Source organism: Semicossyphus pulcher, unplaced genomic scaffold (assembly GCF_022749685.1).
Source record: "Semicossyphus pulcher isolate SPU_LCO1_2020_fin unplaced genomic scaffold, fSemPul1.0.p SCAF_4, whole genome shotgun sequence".
NCBI lineage: Eukaryota > Metazoa > Chordata > Actinopteri > Labriformes > Labridae > Semicossyphus > Semicossyphus pulcher.
This window is the reverse complement of record NW_027211715.1, coordinates 25,733,031-25,756,160: the sequence shown is the minus strand read 5'-3', so window position 1 is coordinate 25,756,160 and position 23,130 is coordinate 25,733,031. Positions and strand designations below refer to the sequence as shown.

At 40.2% G+C, this 23,130-nt stretch overlaps 1 protein-coding gene across 1 annotated transcript; it reads right to left on the bottom strand.

Annotated features, from left to right (window-relative positions):
• Positions 1–1,047: 1,047 nt before the first annotated feature.
• myo1f (myosin IF) lies at positions 1,048–22,711 on the bottom strand. The gene is made up of 28 exons (XM_069679842.1): positions 22,505–22,711; positions 17,667–17,795; positions 15,877–15,966; positions 15,665–15,759; positions 15,411–15,498; positions 15,216–15,305; positions 13,762–13,893; positions 13,462–13,596; positions 11,862–11,994; positions 11,186–11,382; positions 10,952–11,032; positions 10,722–10,808; positions 10,482–10,568; positions 8,657–8,824; positions 8,300–8,385; positions 8,127–8,208; positions 7,922–8,028; positions 7,735–7,833; positions 7,504–7,648; positions 5,937–6,051; positions 5,681–5,850; positions 5,373–5,518; positions 5,043–5,189; positions 4,808–4,956; positions 4,627–4,683; positions 3,055–3,262; positions 2,266–2,426; positions 1,048–2,143 (listed from the first exon to the last, which is right to left on the bottom strand). The coding sequence occupies exons 1-28, from the start codon at positions 22,505–22,507 to the stop codon at positions 2,067–2,069; spliced, it is 3,264 nt and encodes a 1,087-aa protein (XP_069535943.1). The 5' UTR covers positions 22,508–22,711; the 3' UTR covers positions 1,048–2,066.
• Positions 22,712–23,130: the final 419 nt, after the last annotated feature.

Below are 23,130 nucleotides of genomic sequence, written 5' to 3'. Positions count from 1 at the left end.
ATCCTCCCGATCCTGTTGCACGGGACCGTGACGTCACTTTTGTCATGCTGAACGGTTTCGCATCTCAAGGCCAATACATAATGTCACCGAGTGAAAATGTCTGGAATGGACTCACAGGAAATGTCAGCGTTAACAGAGCAAAAACACTTCATGTGACAAATATATTAATATACAAAACTATTAAGTGACGTTACAAATACTATAATTTCCAATTAGCACAAATTATGAATTTCAGCTGGATTATTACATTATAATCGATCGTTTTCATGTAATAAATGATCAGTTAAATATAATAAACACAGAAAAAGATAGAAAACAGCAACAGGTGTTAGTTAGCTGCTGGACTTTTCTGTGAAATCTCAGGTCCTCTCTAGAAGAGGCTCAACCGGTCCATCTGCATCCGCTGCGCCAGGCCAGCGTCAGCTGGAAAATTTCAAAATAAAAGCACGAACGCTTCGAGTGGGCGGTACAGTAAGTACTGTGGTGGTTGTCGTGTATGTGCGCGCGTTAGTTTCATTCATCAAGAGCAGCATTCAACTCTGTAATGAATGAGTCATGTGATATCACTTATGTAACACCACCATTTTACTTACCTGTAACAGCATCTGTTCACATTTTTATTGAGATCTGTATGATGATTTTTGTATTTTATTTCAGTCATATTGCTGTCCTGCATGTCGGCATGTGTTTAAAAATGGTTATAATCAGCATTGCAATGGCTGTGTTTTGCTGCTTAAGTTCCTGCACTTTACAGAAATGGTTATTATTTTGTGCATTGTCCTTATAAATACATGAATTAAAAATATGTTATAAAAAGAAATGACGGAAAAATTATCCATATCTTTTACTGAATTTAAGGCAATGAATTCAAATAGTACTTGTGAACTTGATAACACTAAAATGTGGAAAGAAAGTTTGGAAAAAGTAAACTAAACTAAAAAATAGCATGAAATGAAGTGTACAGTTTTCTCTTAATACTTGACTACCATAAAAAAAATATACCATTTATAAGGAATGAAAAGCTTTCTGGTTGTTTAAACTTTTTATTTTCTTCTTTTTCATTTACAAAACAGACATTGATTGACAGTAAGGCAATTACATTATTTTACAAAATCAACTAAAAATTAAACAAAAGTAATAAGTCACCTCTTTTTGTTTTTATTCAGAATCCTTTCATAACTTACTGATGACAAAACCTAAACCAGTGCAAAAGTCCTCGAGGTAAAAATATCAAAATATATTTCTTCTTTTTATTAAGGTGAAAAAATATCTGAGAAACGTATCCTAAAAACAATACAAGAAAAAAATCCATGAATAGAAAATATATTTTTTAATCAGGTTAGGCTAAAAGAATTCTCTTCTTTAACAGCTTTATAAGCTGAAGCAGGTTTGTTACAGTGCAGAAGTAACATTCAAGTTCACTTGTTACATATTCAATATATTTTAAAATGCATGTTTTTACTTGATTTAATGCTTTCGTCTCAATCAGGAATACTGAGCAGTATGAGATGACAGAAACAGAAAAGCTTTGAGCAAATATAAACATGTAGACACCAGGAAGCAATGCAGTATTTTTGGTTCATTTTTCTCTTAAAGCTGTAACTTTATCTGCGTCTGAAGCCAGGAGACAACAAACAAAACAACAATGGGATTGTTTCATTTCAAATATTAAAAGATTTTTGGTTTACATGAGTGATTGTTTGGATGAAGCACCAGATATGTTGAAAATCAAGCATTCAAGGAGTATAATCAAATTCAACTCCAGCTAAAGTTATAGACATTGTTGTTGTCACTGTGATCAGAAGAGTCGGGGACAACAACAGAGAGATGAAACCTGAGTACATCTTTGCAGTGGATTTGTGTTTTAACGAGCGATGTCTGTCACCAGGCAGAACAAGTTATATGAGGCTCAAATGTCAGCGAGGTCCAACCCTTTAACAGCCCTATTTCAGTTATGGATGAAGATCTACTGTGCAACCATGAACAACTAACCGGCAGTTTGTGATGCTTGAAACAAAATGCACATATGTCTCCACAGTAAAGTTTCACCTGGGTCGATTTCCTGTTCAGATCTTCTCCACATAGTTACCAGGGAAGAGACCTTCTTTACCTCGAATCCGGCCTGTCCACCAGCCTGACTGATCTGCAGACACGAGAGGCAAAGAGAGACATCATAAACCCCTTTAGGACATTTCAGATTGATCAAATCCCTACACATTATATGTTTTAGTTGCTCTCCTTCTCGCTTCTCTTTCATCCACACACCTTCTTTGACGAGGTCGAACACATCATTGACATCAAAGGTGATCTCATCCGTGTCCTGGCCGACATACTGATACAGCGCCCGGCAGCGGGGGCCCTGGGGACGAGCCTGCGGTTTAGGAGCAGGAGGAGGTCGGTGACTGATGCTCCTTTTCCTCTGCTGCCTGTGACAAAGAGAAGAGAAAAGACAAAATGTTAAAAGGAGCTGAGGGACTGGTAACATTTCTATGTGGCTAAATGGCTTAATGACAGGGAGAGTAAAGCCTTTACGGAGCACTTTATATTTGTGAAAGCTTTTCATGGTTTCATCTTCATGGTTTCTTTTGCAAATTAACGGTTAACAAGGCCAGAAAAACAAAGAAAAGATGGCTACAGACAATGAAAGTTTAAACACAAAGAAAACAACTGTGCCACGAATGCCTTCTTGGACAGACTGGCTGAAAGTGTGTGCCAATAGCCTAATATGTAATCTTGCTCTACAACTGCCTGTAATTCCTACATTCCAGTTTGTCAAACATAGCCAGGCCTTGACAGAAACTAGTGGAACAGCAGCTCACCAGGTGTTGGCATGTGGACTTAGGTGCTCCACAAACAGGTTTCTCTCTTCCACTATTAACTTCATTCATTTGTTGGAGCGCCATGCGTGTCGAGCCTCACCTTAACATGCCATAACAAATCAGTTTGCTTGTATGCACTGACTCTTAGTGACTAATCAGCTCCATCCACCCACGCTGCCATCACCCCTTCCTTCCCTTTTTATTCAAGTCTTACGAGGGGAGGGATCGTTCTTACCCTGACATGCCCTGGTCAGGCACATTGAGGAAGTCCAAGTTCCCCTGGTTGTGCTGATTGTGCGCTGGGACTCGAGGGGCCCTCTGGGAGCCCAGTTTGGGAGGGGCTGTGCTGGGAGGCCGGGCATGTTTGTGTGGGGAGGAATATGTGATGTCTGATGGTTGGTTATGAGGTGCTCTGGAAAACTTGGCTGCTCCATTTTGGTGTGCTGGGGAGAGAGAAAGTGGAAGAAAAGTAAAGATAACGCCAAAAAACATCCAGGCATTAGGATACGACTCTGATATTAGCTGAAAAAAAACAGATTTCAAATTAAACAGGGTGGCGCTCAAGAGCACAAAAATTGAAATCTTTGAGATTGTATCTTTGAAAAAGTAAAAACACTTATACAAAAATACTAATATACAACTACACTACATTTCATCCAACTGAAATTTTTGTTAATACATAAGTATGAGCATCAAAATGTACTAAAAGTATGAAAAGTTAAAGTAATCTTAAAGCAGGCAGTACTGTAACAAATATAAGAATTACATATATATATAACTTTAATGTGTATCTTATTTGTACTACTTTAAATAGTAACTTTTCAGTAGTTTCTTTCTTTAACACTATGCCCTACTTCTAAAATACTTTTTTATTAAAAGTTAATTTGTATATAAAATGATGATCTTCAAAGTTACAAGTAACCATAGCTGTCAAATGAATGTAGTGCAGTAAGACAGTAAATAAAACTGGAGTTGAAGAAGCATTACAAGCGATAAAGTTCCTGGAAACTCTGTACTGAATTACTTGAGCAACCCTGTAGGGTCATACACTGTAGACTATTAAATGAAGCTTCGCCTTAGTTCATGCAGGACACATCATGCCCCAGCTGTAATCAGCTGTCAGCCTGCTGATTGAATCCTTGTTTCTAATCAGTAACACACCAATCACAGCCGCTTCTCACAACAAGGCGGTCCCCTTTAAATGAAACTTCCTCTCACTCACCCCTGCTACACTAATGCTGCACACACACTGCTGCTGCTGGCAATGCTTTGCCTCCACCACCCCCAGCCTCCTCCTTTCTAGCCTGAAGCCTGTCTTGAACTTTGCTCGTGTTTTATCTCTCAGATGTACGTCGCTTTGGACAAAGGCGTCTGCTAAATGAAATTGTGACATTGTAAGACTTTTGCCGACTCTATATACCCAGGGGGGGTTTTGCACTGCGCTACCTGGAAAGCCGTAAGATGCTGCTCGGCTAGAGAGCAACTTCAGAGCGGAACCATCAGCGCCAAACGTAACTGTATTTCCATTTGGCAATAAATGGTTAAGTCTATGACGCCTGAGGGAATAAAAATAATAATAATAAAAACCTTTATTCATATAGCACTTTTCTTAACAAAGTTACAAAGTGCTTTACAAACAGTTTCAAGTAATAAAATGTTACAATACATTAAAAAATTTACACAGAAACAAAAGCCTTTTTAAAAACGAATGTTTTAAGAAGAGATTTTCATAAATAAAGTAAGTTCTTTAGACTGAGCATAACAATGAAAATTAAGAAGTTGCAATAAAATAGAAGTGTGGCTTTACCTCTGACATTATTTCTCCCTCCACCTCGAGACTGTGGAGCGGTCTTCCTGGTTGGCTCTGCGGAAATGCAGGTTTAAATATAATAAGAGTCATATTAGGAAGAATCTATAAACAGCTACATGTTTAGTGTTTACTAAGTTCCCTTTTATGCTGCGCTGTTATATTATCTCTTTAAACTTACTGGAGGACTTTGGTAGACCGTCCCCTACTGTGACGGTGAGAGTCTTCCCTGCAGGTTTGAGTTGTGCCAGGTCCCCTTGCCCCCTCTGAAACACCACCATCCTGGAGCCTCCTCCGCCCCAACCCTCCTTCTTCACTCTGAACTCTAGCCTGAGTGAGAGGAAAACATGTCAGTGAGTTTGTGTACGTGGGTTTATATGCAAATGTAGCCCACCTGAGTGTGTAGGTTTCTCTACCTGTCAGTGAAGGAGATTGTCAGTTTTCTCTTGGTCACGTCCTCGTAGCGCTTCGAGAGCAAGCTGAGGAACTCTGTTTTAAAGTTGGACTCCAGCAGACTGTCGTACTGGGCTTCATGTATGATGAAAAAGTCATCCTGCCTCGTACTAGAGAAAAAACAGACCATTAAGTTCCCTTTTTATAAGGTCTTTTAAACTCATTTACAATTGGCATCTACAAACGTACAACTGATAGACAACAGCATGCTAGTTCTTGAATTTTTCAAGCCAAACATCGACCACAAATGTCAATATCGCCAAGTGTAGTGTTGATCTAAACTGTCGGCCTACCTGAGAGAGACACTACTGATGCTTCCGAACTCCAGTTTTCGTTTCAGCACCTCCTTAATCTCTCCTTTCTCCGGTCCTTTCTTCACCTTCTCTCGACCAATCAGGTAGATGCCCTTTGGCGTCAAGATCAAATCTCTCTTGATAGACTGTGGATGTGGGGAAAAAACAGAAGTGAGAACTGTGAGCAATGCCAGAAAGGAGAAGAAGAGCGGATGGCTTTGGGGAAGAGGTTAGACTTGTCATACGTTGTGTTTATGCATATCTGACATTGTAGAAACCCATCAAATCAATGCTTCAAAGTGTTTCACCTTGAACCTGCGATCAAACTTGTTGACAGAATCAGTGAAGTCGACACGCTCCCTTTTGGTCAGGAACTGTCGCAGCTCGGGCCTCTGCTCCAGACCGAGGTAGTCCCCGACAAAGTTTCTGTTGATGCTGTTCTTCCTCCGCTCCTTCGAGTTGTACAGGATGTCTGAGGCTGAGTCGCAAATATGGACAAACATTTAGAATCACAGCTCCAAATATTTACTTCAGTGGGAACACATTTTTATCTTCGCTACTCACCCTCCTCTCTCATCTGCTCATACTTCTTCCTGGCAATGAATCGTCTCCAGGATTTCTGAATGATCCTGGCAAAGGTGTCAAACTTCCTCTCCCTCATCTCCTCCAGCAGGAAAAGCTTTGATCATACAGGATGAGGAAGGAGTTTACAGTTATAATTTATTTCTCAACGTATGTAATTTTCTGCAGCATTTTGCTATCTTTCATTCAGCTTCTCTGTGAAGCTCTCACTAAAGTATCATAATAAGTGTGGTAATGTTAAAATACACGCACATCAATGACAGGAAGATTTTTTATTACTACCTTCAATAGCTGGGTTTATTCGGCCTCTTGTGGGCAGCAAAAACAAGTTGTATTATACGTTGTATTGTATTGTATTCTGTTATATGTAAACTTATCATTTATTTGAAGTCCTGTTTGAGTCCACCTAAAGGACCTATGTCAAATATTCACTTTTTAGCTTTAAAGTAATAATCTCAAAGATTTTAGTGACGCATTTTCCATCACCCAGAAGTGGTTGGTCTGCCAGAGAGGGTAGGCGGAGCTAAGCAGCTGCTTTTCTGGTGTTGCATGTAAACAGTAATCTACTATGGTTGAACAAACAAAGAAAAGATCGATGACTACAGATACAACTTCAAAAATAAGTAAAAATCCAAAGAAAAAAAAACAAATTCGACGCTCAGATGAAGGAAAACAGTCTAAAAAGAAACGCGACTGCCAGCGAGGAAAATCAAGAGTTACAGGTTAGCTGGCTAGCATTTTGGTCTCAACCAAATCCTGAGGGACACATCTGGTTCATGAGTGGCTAAATTCTCCACTTTGTCACCAGCAAATCACTTTAATTTACAAAATATACATAATCGTTGCTTTGAATAAAAATAGCAATTCAACATTGTAAAAAAACAAGTAAAAGTCAGAAGCAAAACCGAATTAAAATAAAATGTACTTAAAAATAAAAAGTAAAATTGTCCTCTCGATCACTAAAGGTATAAAAGGCCCAAAAAATAATATGAAAAATATATATATATATTTAAGTAACAAACAAAAACACAGATTTGTTCTTGTAGCAGCCAATTTAGCCTGTTTTCATTGTTGTCATATGCTGTAAATAGTTGTGCACAAATATTGACGTACTAATTCACTTTGACCACTAGGGGGTGTATTTGGTTTGGGTAATTGGTCACATTACAAGGTCACGGGTTTATAGGTCACAGGTGAATGGAAGTTAGTTGGGCATAGGTGGAGGGAACAGACCGTAAGACTTAACTTAGCTCGTAACATAACAGTGTTGGATTTATCATCATTCGTCTGATCAAATGGTAATCACTTTAAATCTGTTTCATCATTCTGCAATAAACGTGAACACCTCCCAAAGTCATCTTCATTCTGGATAGTCATTTTTTGATACACGTCAAGACCTTCTCGTACACCTTTGCATGTGACTAATGTTTGATCACTGGAACTTTGCATAGTCACTACAGTTCTTAAGTACTGTACTTACAATAGTTATACTCCACATCTGTGAATATAGACGCATAACACAACTAAGACTGAATAAATATAAAGTTACCGATTCAGGGTTCTTGACGAAGACCTTTGAGCGTCCCATCTGGTACTGATCGTTATCCATGTTGACAGAGCGGAGGAGGTGAAGGACCCCCTGCTGCTCCGGACCCCTCCAACTTGGCCACGTCTCAGCTGTAAGGATAGCGTACCTGGATACAACAAGTGAACGCACATCAACCTGACGTCACTTTGAGAATGTGTTTGAGCATTGTTCTTCTTTCACGACTTAACTCACCTCATCAGAAACTTATTGAAAACTCTGCGGTACGCAAATCCAGCCCTTCTGACACGTATGTTTTCCCGCAGTCCCAGGTATTCAACCTGGTGCCTAGCCCTATAAACAGATGGATTATCACCACTCATTAGAAAGCGTTCACTACATGTTTGTCTGTGTACATGTTTGTCAAAGGGAGGATGCTGACCTGCTCTCCTCCCAGTCTTTCGGTCTTTTCGTTTCATTGGGTTTGATACAGCGGATATAATGAGGAGTGCATTTCATCAGCGTGTTCACCAGATCATTAGCTTGTCTCTGTTGGAAAGCATATTATACTTTATTCATATTCAAACTGGGGAAAAAATAAGGCTACATTGATTATAGGAACTTTTTATTTCATGTTAATTGCTCACCTTGATCTTTGAGCTGGCTGTGGTCGGCCTGCTTTTCTTGTCTGTGTTCAGGTTTTCGGGAAACAAGCTACAGATGAAGGGGCTGTAGAGACAAATCCAAGGGAAATTTTTCACTGCTATTCTTAAGTAAACACACCATGAATGAAAACATCAGATGGGTGTAAGAGACTTACTATTCACTGCTTTGCATGAGCTCAATGAGATCAGGGAACAGCACATCCCGGTTTCTCTCACAGAAGCCATTGATATCATACGACACCTGAGATGATACCAGACATTATCACTGCTGTGTTGACTTTACCAATAAGGCAAACATTGCTAATTAGTAAAGAGCATTGTCAGGTTTTTGAATTCAAGTATGCTGGCGTGACTAATGTGTTCACACAACAACAAACCTGTTTACTTCCTAAGTAAACATTTCCAAACATCTGCCAAAAATCATTACAGAAAGCAAATTAAACACATATTCTTGTTAAAGGGTAGAACTTCAAGCTACAGGAGAGTGAATTTGACTGATGTCAGGTTCCCACCTTGCCAGCGTAGTGATGTATGACAAAGCCAGAGTTCCAGCTGTTGAAATGTTCGTGCATTCCCACGGCCGCCTGCAGTTTCTGCAGCAGAGTGCCATCTGCACCCTCTCCTTTGGCATGCATGGTGGCGCACACATCATCCAGCACGCTCATTACACCAGGAGGGTTCTGAAGGAAGAGGATGGTGTGGATGAATTTTAATTTATTTTTACACATTTGAAAGTGTCTGGAAAGTAAAAAGATCCCACTTGAAAAAATACAGTATTAATGAAGGTGTCATGAGTTATTCTAGTTTAGTTAGGTTTTTGATTTGTATTTCGGGATTCGGATATTGTTTCCTGTTTTACCTTTATCTTGTTGTCATGAGTTCTCATTGTTCAGTTTTGTATTTAGTTTATTCCGTGTTCTTGTCACGATTTAGTCTTGTTTGGTTAGTAATTTATGTGTTTCATTGGTTTGATCATTTTCTGTTTTACTTTGTCACCTTGTCTCTCATGTTTCCTTGTGGCTCCCTGTTGTTGCTCCTGTGTGTTTCCGGTTTTTCTTTGGATTATTCCTTTACCCAAATTGTAAGACTTTTTGTTCTACCATTTGGTTTTCTGTTTTGTTTAGTTTTTGCATTTTTGCCTCAGTTAATTAAACTCTTTACCATTGTCTGCACCTGGGTCCTTTACCTTTTTATTTTAACGTGACAGAATGAACCAGACAAGCATGGACCCAGCAGACCCTTTATTTTTTGAAGAACTGCGTGAGGTTACATATAACCTAATGTACATCAAGAATTACTTTAAATACGCCTGTAGTAGAGAGGACACGGAGGACGCCCTCTCTATGGCAGGCCAAGAAGTGTTTTCTATGCTAGGCTAAAGACATTTTTAGTGGGTAAATTACTTTATATACTCTAAAGGCGTCCAGCCTTCAAGCCCACCACCTGCTTGTCCAGAGCCCACTCCTCCATTACCTGCCTGTTCTCCTGAAGTATGTGAGCTTTCTGTACACAGCATGGTTTGCCAAACCGACCCGCAGTCTCCGTAGGTCTGGGACTCACCTCGCTGTTTTTTCTGGCTCATGAGGTGGCGCCACAAAGAGACGCGGCCATCATGGTTGCTGTCCTCCTCGCCCATCTCCCCTGCCCAGAGCCCTGGAACCTCCACTACCTAGCTCCCCAGTGACTCCTGCCCTGTTCTGTGTTCTGGTCGGAGGCCCTGCTGACTCCTGCCCCCGTGTTCCGGTCGGAGGCCCTGTCGACTCCTGCCCCTCTGTTCCAGTTAGAGGTCCTGCTGACTCTTGCCCCTGTGTTCTAGTTGGAGGTCCTGCCGACACCTGCCCCTGTGCTCTGTCCAGACGGTTCCCAGGCCGACACCTGCTTCTGGTTCCCTGTTGGTGGTCCGGCCGACACCTGCACCGGGTTCTGGTTCCCTGTTGGTGGTCTGGCCGACACCTGCACCTGGTTCTGGTTCCCTGACGGCGGTCTGACACCTGCTCCTAGTTGCCGTCAGCTGTCCGGGTGCCCCCGCTCGCCCTCCAGATCTGCTTCGCCCGCCTGGTCTGCCCCACGGCCACCCTCCAGATCTGCTTCGCTCGCCTGGTCTGCCCCACGGCCACCCTTCACATCTGCTTCGCCCGCCTGGTCGGCCCCCCGGCCACCCTTCACATCTGCTTCGCCCGCCTGGTCGGCCCCCCGGCCACCCTCCAGATCTGCTTCGCTTGCCTGGTCGGCCCCCCGGCCGCATTACCCTCAACATTAACATTACCCTCCTCAAATTGATCTGTGTTAAGCCTGTATTGATTTGGCGTTCCTAAGATGTTGCAGTTATGAGCTCACCAATTTATTTTCAATGAGGTCGCACACAATCTTGTTGTTGAAGTATTCGATGGGAGTCCACTTGATGCCCTCCTGAACGTACTCTTCCTGAGAGAAAACAAGAAGACATAGAAAGCAGGGAGTTGGTTGAAATATGTTTTGAGACAGTAGAGAGAGAGTCCCATTTACTCAGCATATTGCGAAGGTTAAAAGACAAGGAAGAAAAATAAAGACAAAAACAATACATTTCACTGTAACTACCTGCTCAGCCTTCAGAGTTAGTTCAATAAAGATCTGCTGCAGTTTCTCGTTCACAAAGTTGATACAGAACTGCTCAAAGCCATTCCTCTGCAGGGGGAAAACACAATCGAGTCAATGTCCACAGTACATCAAAACCTGCTCAGCTGTACCGTGTCTATAACCAGCATCTGCTGCGTCATTTACAGACTGCCTGTAAATATTATAGAACTGTAAGTTGTAAACGGACAAACCTGGAATATCTCAAAGCCATAAATGTCAAGTACTCCAATGCTGAATTCTTCATGTGGTTTCTGAATGGCTTTATTTATGGCCTAGAAAAAACGGAGAAAAGGTAGAAGAGAAACACAAAATGAAAGTGAATGACTGTCAAATCGTGTAGGTATCTCAGTTTTTTAAAAAAAAGGGATATTTCTTCATTTTTTGTTTTCTCTTTCTGTTGCTACTATGCGAAAGAGTTTCACTACCTCCACCAGGTAGTCAAAGAGTCGTGCGTACAGGGCCTTGGCCAGGGCGTCTCGTGTATAGGTGGCCTGCTCCTGGTTCAGGGTCACATTAATGGACTCAGACTTCCCGCCCCACTTTGAATCCATCTTCCGGCTGGTCAGCTTGTCCTGCAGACGGGTGGGGTCGATGCCAAGCAGGTAGGCGGGGAAGGCAAGCACTAGAAAAGAATATTTCAAATTTCCACATATATTTTAATTACGTAGAAAATTAATCATTGCAATAATCATTGCAAGACGTCTATCTTCAAGACTGAAAGTGCAGGCTGCCTGAAAATGTATCCTTCTGCTCTAAATATAGACGTAATTTAATAAGGTCTGCAGTAGCTCAGATTGTACAATTCTAGACAGCTACTGTGCAACGGTAATATTGGCATCCTGAATGTAAACGCCAATTATCCATTGAGCAGAGAATCCCTAGGCATCAAACAAAGGAGTAGATAAACAAGGTAGTACCAATGTGCACAGACTCTTTCAATTAGCAGGGTGTTTGCCATGGGAATGCTTTGTCATTGTGAGCTTTAATTAACTCATGTCCCTTGAGAGGGAATGAGCAATTTAATACACCAGTTGGGAACGTGTGTGCACAAGCATGAGTGAACGCATGTGTATGTGGTACATGTGCATGTGTCTCACTTACAGTCTGTGCTCTCCACCTGCCCATAGTTGCCTGCTTCTATGAAACTGATGTTTCCCAGGTGAAGGATGCCTGCAATTATCTGCAGTGCCTGAGTCTGGATGTCACCTGGGATCCCAATCACCTGCATGGCTTCCTGGAGACATGAACACAGAAGCAGACAGTGAGGGCAGCACTTTGTAGCACTTACACAACAAGCATGAGTGAGATTCTTCGGAAATATTTTAATTTTAAATTCAGTTTAGTATATTTATTTTATTATTAAATTTCCCCCCTGTTTCTGGTTGTGGAATCTTTAATTGTAATAAACTACAGTGCACTACCGTGTTCTCTATATCAGAGCACCTTAATGTGAAGATAGCAACTAGCTACACTCAGTTATTAGCTACCTCTAGCTAGCTAAAACTAATGCAGTTTAATAACAAACCCTTTGAAAAAAAAAAATCCCACCTCAGTTGTTGCAATGCTCTGATCGTGTTGAAACCGTTTTACACTAATTACAACAATAATGGCAAAAAAGCTATGCATTTTATCAGCATAAAAAAACAACCGGAAGTTGAATCAACGTCTAGCTACTTTACCTGACGTTAACTTGCGAATACAGCAACAACAAAAATAAAGGTAAGATTTGAAGCAGGTATTCAACTCTGCACTTAGTTTGAAATAGATTTACATGATAATAAAATATGGAATACAATAAGTTCATGGAATATATGAGAATTAAAGTTATAAGTTAAATTAGATAGTTTAAAGTAGCTTACTCGTGGCTAACTGTTTCACAAATTACCGTTACCTAAAGTGCTGTTGCCATAGCTACGTATTGTGCAATGCAGTTTGGTAGATTGCGAACGGTTTTTCCTTAGGTAGTACAACTTTAGCGGAAACTATTCCTATTTAAAAATGTTCATAGCAAGGTTTGTGGACTATTAAGAGCATCAGAAGCAACTGTTTTTGGAAATAGATAAATTAAATTAAATTACTATATGCTGCTCGTGCCAAAAACAAAATTTTGGTCACTGTTGCCCAAAACACCCGTGTGAATAGCCAGGCAAATACAATGCTACATTAAGGTAAGAAAATGTATAATTTGGAATTCAAAAAATATCTTAAAAAGTCATTAATTTTGATGAACAAAGTGCCCCTTATGCTGTTGACTAGACCTGTTCATGATATAGCATATATACAGTATATGTGATATTAACATTATGGAATATGTGATAATGTGTGTTAGCAAAACAGCTGTCCCAGGACCTTAAACCCGGACCTCCAAAATCCACAGAAGGATCTCTGTGAGGCATTTGCTTTAAGGCAATAAAGGTAACTTTACTTGGGAATTTTCACTACTACATTTCAGGGCCTTAAAGTGACTTATTAGTGCCATAATCAGGCATTGATTTTTACAGATGACTCCTCTCCTAGTTTCTTAGTCTTGCAGATTAAAGCAAAATAGCACATTTTATTCTTTTCTAGTAGAGTAGAGTTATCTCTTCTTTCTTGTGCAATGTGTCATTCCTTGGCCCCTACAGTTCTCTTATGACCCCTCAGATGGATCCTGACCCTCCGTGACCCCCACACACACTGATTTATCCAGTATCATATGTACCATAGTCTCACTGAAGTCTTTGCTGTCATTAGTCCCATCCACTTTGTAAGTCCCAGACTGGTTGAGGTAGTAGTAGTAGTCTGGTGTCATGATACCCAGGCCCTCTTTTTGCTGAGCGTTGGCGCCCTCTATCAGCTGGAAGACAACAGTGCAGGTAGAAGAGCCATTACACATGATTTTCTTTTTAAGCAGAAGTAATGAGGAATAGTATTGTATCGTACAAACTTAATGTGAGTTGGAGATGAACATCTAGTTTTTAAAAAAGAAGAAGTTATGAGGCTGCAACTGCACGTCTCTCACCTGATAGTAAATGTGGAAGTTTCTCTCGCTCTCGTTCTGGCTCACAACCCTTGACTTCTCAAGCAAAAAGTTTGAGATTTTGCCACCGTCTGGCTCTCCGCCTCTGCTGAACTGAATCTCAAAGTATTTCCCCTTGTAGATGCAAATACCAAAGGAAAAAATCAGATATGCCAATCCGTCGGCGGATAAAACTGTGACATCTGTTAGACTCAAAAGGTTCAAAGGTCGAGTCTAAGCATAGTATTTCCCCTTGTTGTTCACTCATCCTGACACACTACCAAAGCCCAATTAAACAATACATTAAAACAAACGCATGGCATTGCATTAATCTTTAACTCATATTTAAGTGTCATGAATCATAATTTCACTAAACTGTTGCTTTAATGAGACAGTGATCAAACTATGCAACATTTTTTTTCAGATAAAAAAGGGGAACCCATGGTTACCCTCTGTATGAGTTTGAAAATAGTCTGCAAACATCTAACTGCATTAACCCACACAACATCTTTCCTGTTAGATCAGTGGTGACGGGAAACGAAAAGATGATTCGCAAAAAGCCGCAAAAATGTGTGTCGATGTGGTTTACAGGCGTGAAATTACAGACTCAGGACCCCACTGATGAGAAACAATAGGGGATTAAATAAATTCGTTTTTGTGACAATGAAACCAGCAAGTTAGCAGCGTGATTCAAGACTCAAATGCCTCTGAGAAAGTATTTTATAGACCCTTTTTATTCCCTTTTTCAACAGCCAGTAAAGACCGTCTAAAACATCTTTCATAGGACTGTAGGTCAGACAAAGTTTAATCATTTGTGGACATTTTCACTCTTCTCATAGACCAATTATAATCAATAGACTGATGAATGTTAATGAAAAGGTTATAAATTATTGATAGATGACCGTATAAGAAATCAGCCTTAGATTAAACTAGCCTGTAATGCTGTATTATTTTCCTATAAAACTAGTGATGATGCATCGGCCATATTCGGATTGAAAGTCAGTTTTTGAGCAAGAAAAAGCAAAAGCAACCAGATAATCTCAACACAAGTTCCACGAAGTAGCTATTTTAGGAGCTTTCATTTATAACATATAATATTCCTCAGCAGACATAAGTTTAAGATTTTTTAGTCAACTACCGGTTCTACTTTCTGTCTCAATGTTTTAGTCAACATGTGCAAAGAGCTCCTAGAGTGCTAAGAATAACAGAAATGTATCTCTCATTGGTTAAAACGTTTGTTTCACATAAAGGAGAAGACTGAATAGGAAGTATGTAGTGACCATACTTGGTAGTGGTGGCGGTTGTGATGTCTTTTTTCAGGAATTGAGACATGATTTAAGATGGGGTACTGAGATCAATTTCTGGGTAGGCAGGATGACAAAGAGGAGAAGAGTGGAAGAGGCAGAAAACAGAGAAATGAGAAGAGTCGTAGGTGTTGAAGCAAAGGTCTTACTCACAAAGCGACTTGAGTTGTTGTTGCGTACGGTCTTTGCGTTACCAAAAGCTTCCAGCAGAGGATTTGACTGTAGGATGATGTCTTTAACATGCTACAACACACACAAACACAGTGACACCGTATGAGTTACTACATAAATAGCTACACTTTTAAGGACGTTTTAAAGGTGTTTTGTGTCATCGTGTGCTCTCTCTACCTGAACTTTGGATCCTCCTCCAGACACTTTAGAAATATAACCCATGATGTATTTGGCAGCCACTGTCTTTCCAGCGCCGCTCTCACCACTACCAGCACACCATGAAAAATAGAACACGAGCCACCACAAAGCATCATGATATTACTCAAACTACCACATGGAGAGACATTCTGCATTCCAAAATAACTAAAGACAACCAAACTCGGTGTGATTTATAGACAAAATGTGAAGGAAAGCAGGGCTGCTGCGGTCACCTGATGATGACACACTGATTCTCTCCATCAATCATCATGTTTCTGTACATGTTATCAGTCAGGGCGTAGATGTGGGGGGGATTCTCGTATTGGGCCTAAAGGAGACAAATATAGGGAAGAGATTTATGGTCAAACAGGATAATGTAGTATAAACCCACTGCAACAACCACCACACATTTACAGATGATACAATGCTGAAGAGTTTAACTCACAGCTCCTTGGTAAAGTTCGATCTCTCTGTCAGTGAAATAGGGCATCTGTTTGAATGGGTTGACTGATATCAGCACAGGGCCGATGTATGTCTGAGCAGAGAAGTCAAGGAGTGGGAGGGAGAAATAATGAATCACCGCTTTACATTTTCAATAAAACCTTTCCAATAAAGCCTCATCAATATGAGAACATAGCCAAAGAAACGCACTGCAAAATCTCTTCAAACAGTTAAATCGAGTAATTGTAGCAAAATTTAAATCAGGGCTTTTCAATATATCTGGCTGGAAAGCAGATGGAGTCCCCTTGAGAGATATTTTCAGAATATGGTCGTTGTGACCATCTTTATTCTTTTGTCTTCCTAGGTTTAATGTTTACAATGTTAGTTTAGCATGTTAGCATGCTAACAATTGTGAATTAGCACTAAACCAAAGTATAGCCGAGACTAGTAAAAGTGTAATGTGATTCAAAATTTGGATTGAATGATTGCACAATCAATTTATATGTAGAAAAGGCCAAATCATAACCAAAGTTATCTCAAGACATTTTACAACAAGACTAGGTCAAAACCTCGTATGTGGCTGACTTCATCAGGTTAATGTGCGCTTTTGTGGGCAATGTGTCACAAGGACTGTCCTCATGAGGCCGATGACAACGTGTTTTTAAGCATGTGCGTGAGGACAGCGGAGAAGCAGCGGAGGAGCAGCCCCGCCTACTCCCTGAACAAAGTATAGACAGAGAGTCGCGTCAGTGGAGGTCCAATATGCTCCCTGATCCGCCATTGCGATGTTGCAACTCTCTAGGGCTCTGAAAGTGCCATCACTCACCCGCTTAGTTAGTCAGTCAGTCAATCAGTGACATACAGACCCATGTGTAGGGCGGTCAGCCAAAAAGAGTAAAAAAGGAACCATTAATGTCTGTACCAAATTTCATGCCAGACCCTCTTATATTTGTTGAGATATTTAAATCTGGACCAAAGCGTAGAATAAAGCAAAAGACTGACATTGCCAACTAAGTGGTGTTGCTAGGAGACCACTTTTGTTGCCATTGTAAAAATGTATATGTGGTATTTTTTCAAAACTGTGTTAAGGTGTTGACCTTTAATATGAAGGATTAACATTCAATACTTCCTGATCACTGTGATAAAAAACTGCCATAAAAGTCAAAACATGTTACGTGCAGATGTTGACTTCCTACCTGACAATTCAAAAGCTGTTGAAAAGCAGGAAAATGGCTAATAAGTAGTTTGTTTTTATGATTAGAATCAAACGATCCATCCTTTTTAACTTGATTTTTAAATGTACTGATGGTGATTTCAGCTGCTTGCAGATTGGATGTGAATTTTATTTCCTGACTCTAAATACGGGTCTGTGCTCAGAGAACAGGAAGTGAGCTGTTGACTCACACAGTGAACGCAGAAGAGGAAGAGTGAATTCTTGGTATTTGTGCCATTAAATGTTGATGACACTGTTTCACTATATATGTGCTTTGGTCGGGGTATTTATGTGTTTTTTGGTCTGAATTAAAATGTTCAGGTGCTTTGGTGCTCAAGGTGTGCATGAGACCGTCACAGTATTCACACATACACTTCCTATCTCTCAGTTATAATGACTTCCTGCCCACAAGGATCTAAAGAAAGTTTGTTAAGATGCTAATAAGCTTCCGTTGTAGCTAATCTTCCAAATGTCCATGAAATTGTTAAGTTTCAAAATCAATATTAGTGACAGCTTCCACAATTTCATGACTGGTCATAATAAAAAAAAAAACTAATGTGAGTGTGAACTTGGAAGGATACAAAGATGTAGTCGTCCATGTATCTTTTCTTCAGGTTGTCCACGATGGCGTCCTCGGTGATCTTGGACAGCAGCACCATGTCGTCGACTCCGCTCTGCTTCACATTTTGACTCTGCCAGTGGTACTTCGCCTGAAACAGAAACCGGAGAGGAAAAAAATTGGACATGTGGGTGAGATACTGCTTCTTTATAATAGATATTTATTGACACATCGGTCGTCATGAAGAGAACTACTCGGCTGGTGACAGTTGATGTCCTTTGTGGCTATGGAGGGACCTTCCAAAGTTTGAAATAACTTCTGCTTGAGCTGAGAGACATTTTGTTTTTGTTTTTTTTTAATCCTGCGCCATTGCGTCAAGAACTATAGCCTCTGAATATGGGGCTTCAACCGCTCCACTAAACCGTGCCCCTACTGGTTCCATTTTGATTATTTCTAAAAGTCTCAAACTTTATTTATTATTACTTTACTTTAAAAAGAAACAATGTGAAATAAAGAAAGAAATTAACGAAAAAAAGAACCAAAATGAGCCAAAAGAACAAAAAAAAACTAAGCATGAAAGAAAAACAAACAGCAAACACAAAAAAGAGAAACAAACAGAAAACTATAAGGAGCTATAAAGTCTGAAGATAGTCTAAAGAAGTAGGTGAACTACCAGGACGCGTTTGGCATCAGAATAGATGTGTTTTTAAAACTGTAACCCATTGTGGTTGCCACTAAAGGAAACTGCGGGTGGTTGTCAAGCAACAGGTCACAGATGAGGTGAGCTAATTTTCTAACTTAAGACATTTTAGAGAAGCATGACTTTAACTCTGTGATCTGCCGGACTGCATTTAGCAAGGTGCTCGGTCACAACAAGGACGGCTTTAACTTGGTGACTGTTCTGTGGTGAAATGCAACATTAAGCAGGTGGCACACAGACTAGAGCTTTCCAGGTCAGGCAGGTGTTGACACCTTCTTACAGCACCCTGCGGTGTATCCTGCGTTTTAGTGTTCCTTACAAGACTCAAGTGTGTTTGATGTGTGAAGTCTAGTAGCTGGCACGGTGGTTGAACTGTGGTCTGGGAGCTTCAACATACATTTGCGGCTTCACATGATGTAGCTCTGACTGTAACCATCATACAATAAATCATACCGTGATGTTATAAAGGAAAGAGAAGCAGATGATAGCAAACCTTTAAACACCTGTTCAATTTTAGCACAGGTGGTGTTAGCATGGTGGCTATCAAACATCACCAATCATCCTAAATATAAGAAAAGCTTTACAGGTGGAGACCTTTTTCTTTTGCTAATTCGTCCTTGTTTTGTGATTCATTTCTTATTTTCTGCAGTAAACTCGGTACTATTCAGCAAAAACTACATAGAAGCAATAATCTCCTGTTTGTAATAATCATAAAAAAGATAAAAGACCGGACCAGCTGAGAGGTTTATGTAAAATTCAGTAGCGATCCTAAAAATCTTATTATTAGTGTTGCTATGTCTTTTAATTCTATTATTTCTTTTAATCTTATTAAAAGACATAGCATGTGCTGCAACTTAAATTAAGTCTAAGAGCAAGTCTAAGCAGTGTGCATGACATATGGCATGTATTATTAGTACCTTACGTCTAAATTTAAACATCCTTAAATGGAAATATAGACACAGTCTATGTCTAATTAAAACCCATGAAACCGAAAGCAGCAAAGCAATCAGTCTCCTATAAATGTTTTTCATCTTCGTCACCCTTTTCATTCTTTCTTTTGGCTTAACTTCATAAAATACTTCCCATAGAATCAACATATTAATCTGGTTTTATCTTTATTTATCAAATAAACAACACGTTTCTTGTAGCGTGTTACTCTTCCAAGTACTTTCCAACTTCCCCTCAGTGTACTCGTCACTTAACCCAAAGCCCACTGGTTCCTGCTGAGGATACAACTATATTTAAAATGGATCACAAATACTGTATGTAGTTAAATCCTCATTTTTAAAGGCTTTATAATTCATGAAAGAGCTGGGTACAGGAGTTCTAATCAGCTGTACTAATTTAAGGTTTTGGTGTCATTTTTTGACAATTCTGTAAAAGCAGAATATCTCCTCGATCAACAACAACTCAATGCTGTAGATTTTAACATACTGTGCTGCAAGATAACATATTTCTTCTGTCTATTTATGAACCCTATCTATGAATTCTCACCATTCACGCTGTATCAGCTGTAAGAATCACTGTTATTTAGACAAGACAAGTTGAAGTGTAAGATTGTGATTTCAGGAAGCTTTGCTGCTTCTTTCACAAGTGTGTCCTTTCCTCTTTTACTGAATGTAAAGGACACGATGAACCCTCGCTCTGCCTCTGATTGCTAATGTTATATGACTTGCTGAACATCATATCAAGCTACAACTAATATCTTCTCCTCATAAATCCTCATACCCAAATTACAGAATAATAAGATAGCAAATGACTAACAAAACTACATGTAGTATAAGACATGTGACCTTTGTAGAGTACTAATGGTCAGCGATACCAGTCACAGTTTGGTCCAATTTGTAACAAAACTACTCGGTTAGTCTTAGAAAAGATCATAGTTTGGGTGAGATAAATATGTTAGTTACTTAAAGTACAAGCAAAGGATACGTTACGTCTCGATGTAAGTTAGATTATGTACATTTTTATGCACATAAGTCAAATCTGACTTTTTATTTACCCATCCCAACTCAGGGATGACGCTCTTACGTGTGACCCATCCTTCTCCTCCCTAAGCAGACTTTTTATAATGCACGTATTGATGTAATAAGCTGCTTGTCGAGATTTACACAGCTGTACTTTTGGGAGAACATTCTAGGAAGGTCAACTGAATGGAAATTTCCGCTTTGCACCATTAGAATAAATACCTCGAGTACCTACAACAGTCAATGCATCAACTGGACAGGTGTTAGCTGTAATCTGCATAGAAAATGATGCACCGGCTGTGTCTGTGTGTTTTTCAGCTTCCGACTGAACCAAGCGGCAACATCTGGGGCTGAGAAACGATCCAACTCTTTGCATTCTGGCTCCAAAAGAACAACATAACCATAGCCAAAATCCCAAACATGAGTCTTGAAAACAGCAAACCAAGTGGTGCTGAAACATTAGCCACGTCCATTATTTACAAAGTCTTTGGACTTATCTCAAAGCTCAAATTTTCCTGCACTCTCCTTTTTTCTCTCAGAATCATGGAGCTCAATTTAGGAATTTTGCAACTTGCAACTTGCATGTGTCTTTCCATTGACTTGGTATGCAATCCTGCTGCTTCTAGAATACACCTCACCTCCTGTCTGGAGACACTGTCGGGCCCGACTGTTGGACCATGTATCATTTCTGTTATTTTATTAGTGTGGCATGTGTTTATTAGTCTGCTAAACAGTTTTACTAAGGGTGTTTGGGCTTAAATTATTTCACATGCAACACCAAGTGTACTTTATTATCATAAGACTGTACATTACACATACATTATACATTTACTCGATGGAGCAAAGTGCTTTTTAGTGTGCTTTGTCGCTTCTTAAATTAAATAAATATGAACCAAAACATTTTTAAAAAATTAGCAACTTCACCAAAGACAATAATGATTTTGATAGTTGGTCTGCTGACGTCACTGTGAGCTGTTTTCATGAAGAAACACTCAGTGCTCTTTAGACACTGAACAGTCACCAGAGAGACGTACATGTTGAGTTTAAATGAAAGTTCTGATGCCTCGGGAACCACGAACAAAGCGCCAGTCACCTCTGTCGTGTTGTGGTTTTCGCAGCTGACGCCTGAAAACCTCACGGCATCAAACCGGCTCTTCTGCACAGCTACTAAGAAAATGTGTGCACTGACCCATTAAAGGGGACACGCTGCTCAGCAGTTATTTCTACCTGATATGCCGCCTTTTTACTTTATGGTGTGCAAAACACTCATTCATTTCTCTGACACCACCTCTCGCTTGTGACTCTTATTTTGAAAGGATAGCTAAATTATGAAAATAGATTTAAGAGTTTGTAAAGACTTCTGGCGGTATGTTATGACTTTAATAATAAGACTGTGTGAGTTTTGGATGCGTGAGGGCCATTCAGAGAGCGAGGAGGAAGTGTTGTGACAGAAACTGCAGGCCTCTCCTGTGGTCCACTTCCCCCTCTCACACCTCGTCTCTGCCTCTTGTGAAACTCTTATACTTTGTACATGCCACCGCTTCTCTTCCTGCAACTGCCTGCCGCTTGCTTTGGCAGCTCACCTTTATGGTTGCACCAAACGCTATGATATAAATCTTAAAGACTGAGATTACAATACAGCTCAGCTAATTCACAGTACAGTCAAGATGATGTGCTTTTCTGCTTGTTTTTAACAGAAACACCAATTTTAATGTCTGTTTCTTGTCCTGTCCACACTTAAAATCTAGTCTAAATCCATTTTTTAAATCTAAAATGTGATCATAAATCAAATGCATCTGATGTATTTTGCTTATTTGAGCTAGTCTCAGTTAAAGGGTTTGTCTTGAAAAAGGGGAAACTGATTGAGGTGCTGCTACTGGAGCTGAATTTCCCTGAAGACATAGCCTCTTTGTGAGAAACCCTATAACACCCCGTATCTGCTACAAAATGACTGTAAAGCATTAAACACCATCTGCAAGCTTGTCAGAAGTAAGCTAAAGACGTTAAAGACAATTCATAGTCAGTTGAACGCTAAGAAACAGGATGCTGTTTTTGTTAACTTTTTAACTGTCCCGGATCAAAATCTTTGTGAACAAGATAAAACACGAATGACATCAGCTTTTCAGGAATGTACACACATGAAACATCTGTCAGAAAGAGTGTGAGGAAGGAGATAAAGGTGTGGTACTGTACCATCGTTCCAGTGGGCCTCTCCTCCTCAGGTGTCCACTGTCCAAAGTGTGTGTGTGTGTGTGTGTGTGTGTGTCGTTAAAATCCACAGGTGGACCTCCTCAGACTGCAGCCATCACACACACACACAGCGGGACAGTCGGAGCCAACAGCAGCCTGCGAAAAACCTACAAGACATCCACTGCAACGATTCAAACTACTACTTCCTCATACTCCTGCAGGTTCAATGTGTGAAACAAGAACTGCTAGAAGATAACACACACACACACACACACACACACACACACACACACACGGATGCGCACAGTTTAGCCACTACTTCTGTATTTTTTCATTAGAGTGAGGATGAAACAATGACCTAACAGGCAGCATCAACACATGCAAACAGCACAATTAGTCAGTCTCATTCATCGTCCAACAGCAGACAACAACGGCTGCAGAGTAATAATAATTATCTTCAATCGGTTGCCCAATGATGGTGCTTCGGTTGTGAGCTGCCGGCTCCACCCAGGCTGTGGTTACTTCACCGTGTGTTTGTGTCATCAGAAGAACTGCTGCTTCTAACGCCCAATATAACCGATGCAGGGTTACACAGGGTGCACACACACCGGGCTCACGGGTGTGTGTGT